The sequence below is a fragment of the Stylophora pistillata genome, chromosome 9, assembly GCF_964205215.1.
Source record: "Stylophora pistillata chromosome 9, jaStyPist1.2, whole genome shotgun sequence".
Classification (NCBI taxonomy): domain Eukaryota; kingdom Metazoa; phylum Cnidaria; class Anthozoa; order Scleractinia; family Pocilloporidae; genus Stylophora; species Stylophora pistillata.
The window spans coordinates 21,280,386-21,291,186 of record NC_142527.1 but is presented as its reverse complement, the minus strand read 5'-3'; the positions used below and the strand labels follow the sequence as shown (position 1 = coordinate 21,291,186).

The following is a 10,801-nucleotide window of genomic DNA, read 5'->3' as shown; positions in this document are numbered from 1 at the left end:
CGCAGGGCTGAGATTGTGTGGCTCGAGAATCGAAATGAGAGGTCAACCTTTTCCCTTGAATTCTGCGGTGGATTTGTGGCCGTGGGTACATTTTAGCTCGGGATTTTTTACTTCGTTCGGGAGGCTGTGTGGACAGAAGTGTTCGGCCTTGTCTTCTCTTTAAGAAGAGAAAACCAGGATTAAAAAAACCGATTAAATCAAGTGAAATCGGTAAAATAACGATATCAGGAGCAAGCAACACACGTATGGAATAAGGTAAGCCATTTTTATTTCATATTTTCACCTTTAACTATCTCTATGGCTATGTTGTAGAAAATCCCATACAAATCCTTATAAATCGATATGCAAATTGTGTTCCTTGTGTGGTTCTCAAAGAGAGCTTGGGCCGCCTGTGGTGGTACAGGCTTAAAGGGTAAAGACAAGCTTTGTTCGTGGCGTTTTGCCGTCATCATGTCGAACAACAACATGATCGAAATATTAACCTTCGTAGTTGTGACCGCGTTGTGGTTATTAACCCGAATTGAAACTGCTGTGTTAAACATGTTTCTTTTTAAATATTGGTCTAACACGCTACATAAGCATCCTAAAACAATGAAAATATTCATTATGGGAAATACTTTTCCGTCTTGGGAGACAGGATGCGGAAGTTGCGTAAACGGTACAATTGGAAGCAATGGTCTATGTCAAGTCAAGACTTTTGCTACGTAAACAATACATGCTATTGCAAAAGCAGGTTTAAAAGTTGTTATCCAGACCAGTTTCTGCGTTCGGTTTTTGACGTATCAGTACTTTCTATTTCTACAAAGGAAGATGCGGCCCACACTTGTTTATTTTGCGGTAATTGTCTGTGCAAACTCGCCTGGTAAGTTTTTTTCCTACTTCTAGAGCCGCACCTGTACATATAAAGTCAACGTAAGCTTCATTTATTGTGTGTACAGGACGTTATAATATAAAGTGGTACTGAAAAACAGATATTCGACAATAACAACTTCTGCATAGGTTCCAAAGCTGAGGAAATTTCGAGTTGAACGCATTTCGTGACAGTCACAGTTGGAGCTGATATACTTATTTATGTACTTGTAATTTAAACAAACGCTGAGCTCAATTCAATTTACTTGCACGGTATATTCATAGCTAAGGTAACTGCCATGATCGTAAGTACCCATCGATAGTGACATTCAAACAGATGCGTGGCAGTGACCGTGAGAAGGTGAAAAGGGAAAGTATTATTGAACTCTCTGTCTCGGTGAAGTATTCGTTATTGAAACTCAGTGGCGAGTCACTCGAGACTGTGATTCTCTCGTTATTTTTACGTTGAGCCGGACACTGATCCTATTTCGCGCTCTGAAGAGGATATCATTATACTTGACTTGGATTTGTCAATATATGACGAAACTTTCTTTCTAAGCAAATATCTCGTACGTTCAATCGTTTTTATTATCGTCAAACTATCTCGCTTGAGTGAACAAACCACTTTCAGAACTTGTTCAAAACACAGCTCTTGCGATGCTACGAGTTATTTGACAATCTAACTTTTCAAGAATCGGTAACCATAGCAATCCAAAATCATTTTTTCCCCCTGTTTACCTAAGTCTCCAGATATCTTACAACCATCAGTTATATATTGTGTTTTCAGGCTGAGTAAAACCCTCAGCAAACATTTATCATTCGGGCTCATTTTAATTTTACTCACGAGCAAGTCCATGTAATAATGTCTATATTGAGTCACCGTGGTACTGTGTCAGCTAACAAAGCTGTAGATTCATTTTTGCGAGGACGTGGCAACTGAAATATATTTAACCGCTATGTTCCTGGAGATGTTAATAACCTCTAAAATCCCAAGGCCATTGAGGCTAGATTGACCCGGCCTCGCGATCCAGACCCTTGATATACTTGATTCTTACGTATGATGTACGATCCTTCGAAGTAGATAGCGCTATTTATGCAATAGCGAGAATCAAACCTGAAAAAAAATCAGGCCTGTACGGGATTCGAACCACTGACCTCTGCGATACTAATGCAGCGCTCTACCAATTGAGCTAACTAGCCAACTGGGAGCAGGCCGTTAAGTCGATTCGTAATAAACCCGTGATGATAAATCAGATATGATAAAGTCGTATTGGCTGTGATACAGGCTTAAAGGGTACCGGCAAGTTTTCTTCGTGGCGTTTGCCATCATCGTGTTGGACAACAATATGATCGAAATATTAACTTTATTAGTTTTGACCGCATTTGTGGTTCTTAACCCGAATTGAAACAGTTGTGTTAAATATGTTTTTTTAAAGACTGGTCTAAAATGCTGCATAAACATCCTAAGACAATGAAAATATCCATTTTCGGTAATACTTTTCCGTCTTGGGTTACAGGATGCGGAAATTGCGTTAACGGTACAATCAAAAGCAATGGTCTGTCTCAAGACTTTAGTTCCGTAAACAGTTCATGCTATAGAAAAAACAGGTTGAAAAGTTGTTATTTATGCAGTTTCTGCGTTCAGTTTTAGACGTCTTAGTACTTTCTATTTCCACAAAGGAAGATGCGGCCCACACTTGTTTATTATGCGGTGATTATTTGTGCAAACTCGCCTGGTAAGTTTTTTCCTACTTTTAGAGCCGCACCTGTACATATAAAGTCAACATAGCCTTCATTTATTCTGTGTGTGCATGAAGCGTTGTGATATAAAATGGTGTTGGAAAACAGAGATTCGACAATAACAGTTTCTGCAGAGGATGCAAGGTTGAGACCATCATGAATTGAACGCGAGAGTTTGTGACAATCACAGTTGGAACTGACTGACTAGGTAATTGTAATTTAACCAAACGCAGAGCTCAATTCAATTTACTTGCACGGTATGTTCATAGCTAATGTAATTACCAAGATCGTAAGTGCCCATCGATAGTGACATTGAAACAGATGCGTGGCAGTGTCTGAGAGAAGGTGAAAAGAGAAAGTATTATTGAACTCTCTCTCTCGGTGAAGAGTTCTTTATTGAAACTCAGTGGCGAGTCACTTAAGACTATGATTCTCTTGTTATTTTTACGTCGCTACACTGACCCTATTTCTTTGAGAACTTGTTCAAAACACAGCTCTTGCGATGCTAAGAGTTATTTGACATTCTGTCCTTTCAAGAATCGGTAGCCTTAGTAATCCAGAATCGTATGTTCCCCCAGTTTATCTTAAGTCTCCAGATATCTTAGAACCAACAGATATATATCGTGTTTTCAGGCTGAATGAAACCCTCAGCAAACATTTATCGTCCGGGCTCATTTTTTAATTTTATTCGCTGCACGTACATGTAATAATGTCTATGTTGAGTCACCGTGGTATTATCTCAGCTAACAAAGCCGTACATGTATATTTTCGATGACGTGAGAACTGAAATATATTTAACCGAAAAGTTTCTGGAGATGTTAATGATTCCTAAAATCACAGGCCATTGAGACTACATTGACCTTCGTGATCCAGTTCCGTGATGTACTTGATTCTATAACTTAGAGATGTTATTAGTAGCACTATTGTTACAACCATTCCATATTGCGAATGACGTCGGTCGTTACACAGTGTTGACGCAAGCATACTAATTAATCAAATAAGTGTATTAGTTATTAAGGCAGGATGGCACACTCTTTTTCTTTATTCTTAATAAGAACGTCTAAATTCTGAACGTTCTAATTGATCCTTTTTTAATGCGATATAAGCCTGAAAACTTTCTTAACATGTTCTTAAAGTCGTGTAGTTAATTTCATGAAGTTTTTAGAAGTTTCATTCGTAAAGACTAAGTTAGATTACACACTGAGTTGTTCTTAAGTGTATCGTGCAATACTGCATCGTGAATGTTGAAATACGTTCATAATTATTTGAGTTAATTGTCCTGTTAGACCTTAGTTTTACACCTCTTTTACCATTTTGTATACTTCTCGCAAAAAGATAAAAATAAACATAAAAGACATTCTTAACTGACACACAGCCTTGAAAGTTTTGTTAATCTAAGCCTATACGCTCCTTTATATAAAAAAAGGTTGCTAGACGAGTGCACATCAAATGTAGGCTTCGGATTGCAATCAACGAGTGATGCCTAAAAAGGAAATTACGAAGTTTGAGTTATGAAGACATATTTCTTGATAAAGAATCTCAACTTATTTGAAGCAAAAATTACGCTAAAACGCTGCACTTGTAACTTTTTAAGCTAAGCTCTAGAAGATTTATAAAGTAAACAAATAGCTGGGGTGCTCTTTCGTACAGCTATTTTTCTAGAAGAGTAGCAGTATTGATTCGTCTCAGAAAAACCCCGGTAGACCTGTTTTGTTGTTGTTGTTCTATTTTAGCAGTAATAGGACAGCAGCACAATATGTCCCATTCACCAGAGTTTCGATTGAGGAAGACTCTTCTTTCTTCATACGACAAAATGGTTCGTCCGGTGTTGGAGCCGTCAGATGTTGTGCAAGTCGATTACAATGTGCAGTTCCAGGCGCTAAACGCAGTGGTTAGTAAAACTTTCTAAGAAACACCACGTCTAATTCTATAATCTGCAACGGGATGTGTTTGTGTTCCCTGCTTCCTTGATGTCCAACTCACTTGCCCCACTAAAGAAGGAATAGTCACGTATCTCGGTTTACGATAATGAGTGGATCTGTTTCATTTTTCTCAAAATTTGTATCACTCAACAGGAAATCTCTCTTAAGAAAATGAAATAAAGTTTTGACACGTAGAAAAGTAAGTCAAGAAGAGAATCTTTTGGTTAACTAACTCACTCCTAAGCCAAATAGCCCTAGTTTCTGAACATGTGTCTGCATCTATTTCACCCCAACGATCAATCACTCTTAAAGGTAAAATGATATTTTCATCGCATGAGGAAATATTTTCATGTCACACAGGACAATAAAGGACAAACTATTACAACAGATATGATGATCACCCAGGTATGCTATGTTTCAGTTTTAGAAAGTGCAACCTAACTACGAGGCAAATGGAGATATGAGCCCTTCCTAATATTTCTGGTGTTAACGTGACTTTAAGGAGTGGTTTTGAAGTTATTATCTAACAACGAATTAAAAGTCGGAGATTCTCTGAAATTTATACCTATATTTTATCTATAACGACCGAAAGATATGTAAATAGAATAAATTTCATCTTTACTACCGAAAAAAAGCAAAAAGTTTGATTTTCTTTTAAAACTTGATTGTAAAAGGGCAAACCCGAAAATTTTCCCAATTTGTTGTATGTGTCTGTATGTGGAAGTAACTTTTCAGTCCATAAATATATAACTATTGCGAAGAAATTTGAGGCAAACTTTCCAGAACTCTAAACTATTTCAAATTGATTTGCCTGTATTTTGCAAGAGTTCGGCTAAAGTGGAAGCTGGATTTTTTATATCTGCATATACTTTGCACAGTTGGCAGCGGTAATTAAGGTTCGAATATCTTCAACCAAGCGCCCTTATAATTGTTTTTTTTGGGCTGAACTCCTCCTGCCTCTAAATATTCATAATTTTATCTATAATGAACGTTCTCGGTGGAATACGAAGATCCTAATTAATAAAGTGTATATACCTGTAATAGTTGATGGTAACTTTTTATTAATTCCTTTATCTTTTACTCTTCAAAACGGATTAACCTAACACGAGCTGTCGCGAAGTCTTATAACTCTATTCCTTGGCTCGCAGAAATGGAATAATCCTTACCTACGTTGGGATCCCTTGAATTATAAAAACTTAACACAGATACTTGTGGATCCAAGAGAAGTTTGGGTACCGGATATAGTACTAGAGAACAAGTAAGTTAAATTCTGAAGCATTTCAAATCATGACACTTTGAAAGTGACGCGGAATAAGCTACTATCCCGAGAGGTAATAAATTGTTGATATTCTCTTGGCTACACTAAAAAACAAAAGATCATAATCTCTTGATGGTATAAAAATATTTAGAATGCTCTTTAAAGTTGAAACAACAGGATTATTTTGCATCGGTTTGAGAATTGAAAAACATGGACAATAATACATGTGCTCCTTTCTGGCTATGGTTCGACCCCTGGGCTTTAATTGAGTTGCTTTCAAATAGTATTTCGTTGTGAAGTATTCTTAGTTCCACCGGTCATGAGCATTACTGACAATCTGTGCATATCCACTTCTTTCAACCTCCAGTGCCGATTATGGTGTCGTTCAAGCGGGACACTTAGAGAAATTCCGAAGTTGGGTGCGTTTGCACAGCAATGGGCAAAACACGTGGCTATCTCCAGCAACGTTCAAAAGCAAGTGCAAGCTCAGTTTTAAGGACTTTCCCTTTGACATACAGGAGTGCAGCATGTCTTTTCGTTCAGTAATATCTGATCGCACCCTTTTGAATGTCAAAACCAAATCAATCAGGAACGATGATCCTGAGGAAGGTAAGGTTACATGGAAACATTTGTGTTAAAATTCAATGATCAGAAATAGCTATAGGAGCCCAAATAACTCAATTCAAATATTGCCTTACTGAAAGCAGTAATGTAAGCAATTATATATCAATATATTACTTTTCTGATTTTTTCGGGATTCAGAGCTTAATATTACGACATCTAATGGTTATTGGTCACTAAGAAGCATTGAGATCAGGACAGAGGACGCAAAGCAATCGCCGATATTCAGTAAAGTTGAAGTATCATTCCGTATTGGTCGCAAACCCATGTTCTTTGTACTTTTCACCATCGTTCCATGCATGATCATTGGGCTGCTGATTCTCGTCAGCTTCTTTATACCAACTGAGGCTGGTGGAAGGATCGGATTGTGTTCCACGATTCTGCTGTCAATCAGCGTGTACCTACTCGTCGTCGTAAATGAACTTCCAGAACAATCTGACGAGTTGCCCCTCATTGGTGTTTACTACATTGTGATCATGTTTGAGATCGGTCTGGCGCTGACCACTACAGTTCTGATCACAATGGCTCACCATGCGACTTCCGAGCCACCCGTCATCTTGACTTGGATAACAGGTGAGGCTAATAAGAAAGAAAGAAAAAAATTTTCAGCAATGAGTCCATAATTGACAGTAGCAATTTTAATAGTAACTGATGATATGGTAAATTAATCATGATTACAGAAAGATGTTTTTCGTCTAGTCACGAGCGTGGTACAAAGAAAAAACTCTGAACATCCATGAGGAATTGAACGTCAGAAACGCGTCCTGTATACTGCTAGGATTGGCAGTGTCAAAAGCGTCATCTTTTGTAAAGAATAAGAAAGTATGCGGGACACGTGTGAAATATGATCTTCGTAATGGACCTTGCTCACCGTAGAGTTGTTGTGGCTCAGTGGTAGAGCATAGGAGCGCGGAATCCGAAGGTCTGAGGTTCAATTCTTCATGAATTTTTTCTTTGCACCACGCTCGTGACCAGACGAAAAACATCTTTCTATATTTCTTTACCGGGCTCAAAACTTATCATCTTTCTTATTCTTTACAAAAACATGATAATCTTGATCATGACGATGATGATTACAGAGAGAAAGGAAACGATAACAGTGACCTACTAAAGACATTGATACGCTCCTCAAGGCAGTTCTACAAAAGGCCAAAAACTAGCTCTATCGATTTTTCAAATTTCAGTGTTCAACAAGATTGGCTCCTGGGTAAGAAAAAAAAGAAGACTCGACATCAATCAATCTACTTACGGCACATCTCCTCAAGTTAATGAAGGAAATGTCAACATTGAAATGGTGAAAGTTTCTCATGAGGAGCATGGAAAGGTGGATAAGCAGATTTCAGCAGACACCCTGGAGGAGCAGACGATATCCACTTCAGTTTCTAAAGACGTCAACCAAGAAACCTGGAAGGAAATCGCTCGCGCACTGGACCGTGTTTTCTTCTGGTTGTTTTTGGCGCTGGTTGTGTGTTCTTCCATTGCCATTTACTCACACGCAGGAAAGCTTTAATCACTTGGTAGATATAATTACTACTGGCCTCTTAAAAAACTGCTTAGTGAAGTTTACTCTGGTGTGTTCCATATATTAATCAAGTAATTTCTGTCTACTTTTGAGTAGCTTTTGTTTCTCTTGAGACTAACCGTGTGAACAAATCCAAAAACTTGTGGTTTAACCGGTCCCACTACTAAGTGGTAGTAGACAGACTGTAATGCGGGCAGGACAAGCTAGCTGAGTGAATTTAACTAATAAATTCTAATTGCTCCTTCCAGTCGAAGTCCAAACTGACTGGTATTACTAAATGCAGCAATATTTGCTGGAAACTGGACGCAAAATACTTTAATTAGTTAGGATGATCAAATCCAAATTTGTAATGAAATGTTTCCATCATCATGATTTTAATTGCGAATAATAACATTTTCAAGAACTAAGAGTGAAGGACGAGAGAACTCAAAGGTCAAGCAAAGAACGAAAGAAAAACAGTGGGGAATGAAGGAAAAAGGCCATGAAAAGATAATAGAAAGTTAATCACGTTGACGGTTGACGGTTAAAAATAAGCCTTTTGACGGTTGACGGTTAAAGTTAAGGTCATATGGAATGTCGTTTATAAAAGGAACCAAGCGTGGGAATTTGGGGGTAATATTTCATAATGACGCTTTTCTAAGAAACTTTTAATCCATAACACTTTTCATTAATAAATGACTAACGCTTTACGACACCAGAATTGTTTCCACACCGGAAGGCAGTTCTCTCGCTAACCAGTTTTATTTGCGGCTAGAGGTTATATAGGCTCGATTACCAGCCGCTGTTCGGGAACCGGAGCCCGCGCTCCTCCCCGAACTCTTTTCGTGGAGGAAAGAAAAGGACCGGACTCGAGAGAGCGGCGGTAATCGAGCCTAGAAGTTATAGGACTTACATAAATGTATTTTTGCGATATATCAAACTTTGATGTATAGAAAAACCGAACTTGATCCCAATTAAGGCAATCGTTTAGCTCTTAATTAAGGATATCTGAGACATTTGATGGCTAACATTGGCTTGCTTATTTGACGGTTGAAGGTACAAATTTTGCGTTTTTGACGGTTGACGGTTAATAATTTGGCCATTTGAAGGTTAACGGTTAAAGGTTAACCTTATTGGACTCTCTAAGAAGAAGAGAGCTTTAATCTCTTTTCTAAGCTTGTTGAAATAGGAACTGTTTAGGTGATGCAGTAAACTTTTTTGGGATATGTATCAACTCAGCATGTCAAAGTTTTAAACTCGCTTGCTATGTTACATTTTAACGCGTTTGTAAAGAATTATATAAGTACCCTTGTAAAAATCTAATAAAAATACTGAGTGTTTTCGTTGCAACAGCCTGACAAGAGGAGAGTTGCATATCTTGATTAAATCTTGATTTAGAGTTTTTCCCTTTTCTATATACTCTGACGTTCATTGATAACAAAACCTTCGGAAAGTACTTGAAATAATAGAAAACAAAAAAAAAAGAAAAAAAAAGGTCTTTTGAGTGAGGGACAAATAGTACTTCTGCACAGCATTAAAATTCAGTACATTTCTTCATCACGACAGCACGATTAGGACAGGAAGAGAAATACCGCTGCCCATGTGTGTAGAATTTACCTAATGATACAGTTGTAATGGTTGTGACAAAGTCTTAAAGGGTACCAAAAATAATAATAATAATAATAATAATAATAATAATAATAGTAAGGATTTATTAATTCATGGTGCGCCTTTTAACATACCAGGTGAACAAAAGCGCATACCAATACACTTTCTACGTGGCGTTTTGCCTTCATCTTGTTTTGGTCGCTGTAATGAAAAATAGATTATTTCAGAAAGCAATAGGATCATTACATACCAACCTTTAGCCCACTGGTTTTTACCACATCGGAAATTATTAGGCAAAATTTAACAAGTCGTGTTAAATATATGTATATATTTTTAAGACTGCTCTGACGTGCTACAAAAACATCTTAAAATAATGAGAATATCTACTTTTCAAAACACTTTTCCGTTTTGAGAGAGAACAAGCTATTGCGGAAGATACACACTCAGAAGTATGGTCTGTGTCAATGTGTCAAGACGGTTGCTATTAGCAAAACAGATAAAGAAGGTGTGTTACCTGAAAACGTGATGGCTCTGTTTGTGCGTTCAGTTTTAGCCACCTCGGTACTCTCCATTTCCACAAGGAAGATGTGGCCTGTTTTAGGTCATTTTGTATTGGTTAATTGTGCAATCTCGCCTGGTAAGGTTTTTCTTACTCAGATCTAGTTAGAGCAGCATGTGTGCGTCCAAATTTATAGCGCCTCATTTACTATGTGTGTTCGAGACAATGAATAGTGTATTGGAAAACATAGATTCGACGGTAGCAGCTTCGGCACAGGTTCCAAAGTTTAAGACAATTACGAGATGAATTAAAGCATTTCTTGACACGTACAGTTAACAGTAACTATGTACTTCAGTCCAATAACGCTGAGTTCAATTCACTCGTACGTTACGTTCAGAGCTAAACTAATAGTCATTGTAACTTCCCATAGTAACATTCAAACGGATGCGTGACAGTGACTGTCTCGTTGAAGTATTCGTCATTAAAACTCAGTGGGCGAGTCACCCAAGAATTTGAATCTCTCGTTATATATTTTAACGTTGAGACACCGATCCTATTTCTTGCTCCCAGGAGAAATCATTGCTTTGCACAGGTTCATGTCACAATTGTGTCCCGATCAAATAGATGTACGGACGTTCTCGTTTCAAAATTTTCTTTCTAGGCAAATATCGCGTTTAATATTTGTTATTATCAACAACTTAGCTTGCTTGAGCAAACGAACCCCTTTCACGGACCTTGTTCAAAAAATGGCTCTTGTGATACCACGACTCATTTGACATTCCTTGTTTATCTTAAGTCTCCAG

General features: G+C 37.8%; 1 protein-coding gene across 2 annotated transcripts; it reads left to right on the top strand.

Moving 5' to 3' along the window:
* The first annotated feature begins 317 nt into the window (after nt 1–317).
* LOC111327368 (neuronal acetylcholine receptor subunit beta-3-like) lies at nt 318–9,306 on the top strand. Of its 2 annotated transcripts, XM_088732228.1 has the most exons (8): nt 318–862; nt 2,530–2,585; nt 4,323–4,480; nt 4,872–4,916; nt 5,660–5,769; nt 6,137–6,378; nt 6,532–6,963; nt 7,575–9,306. In XM_088732228.1, exons 1-8 carry the CDS (start codon nt 639–641, stop codon nt 7,898–7,900), a joined length of 1,593 nt encoding a protein of 530 aa, XP_088588354.1. In that variant the 5' UTR covers nt 318–638; the 3' UTR covers nt 7,901–9,306. The 2 variants fall into 2 exon arrangements, with proteins under 2 accessions (XP_088588354.1, XP_022787258.2); XM_022931523.2 differs by lacking the exon at nt 2,530–2,585 and having other exon boundaries at nt 700–862.
* Nucleotides 9,307–10,801: the final 1,495 nt, after the last annotated feature.

Excerpts from the sequence above, each read along its gene's own strand:
- LOC111327368 (XM_088732228.1), top strand. The coding sequence starts at position 639 with ATGCGGAAGTTGCGTAAACGGTACAATTGGAAGCAATGGTCTATGTCA. Across the intron at positions 863-2,529 it reads TGTCTGTGCAAACTCGCCTG|GAAGATGCGGCCCACACTTG; the intron begins GTAAGTTTTTTT and ends ATTTCCACAAAG. Across the intron at positions 6,379-6,531 it reads GAACGATGATCCTGAGGAAG|AGCTTAATATTACGACATCT; the intron begins GTAAGGTTACAT and ends TTCGGGATTCAG.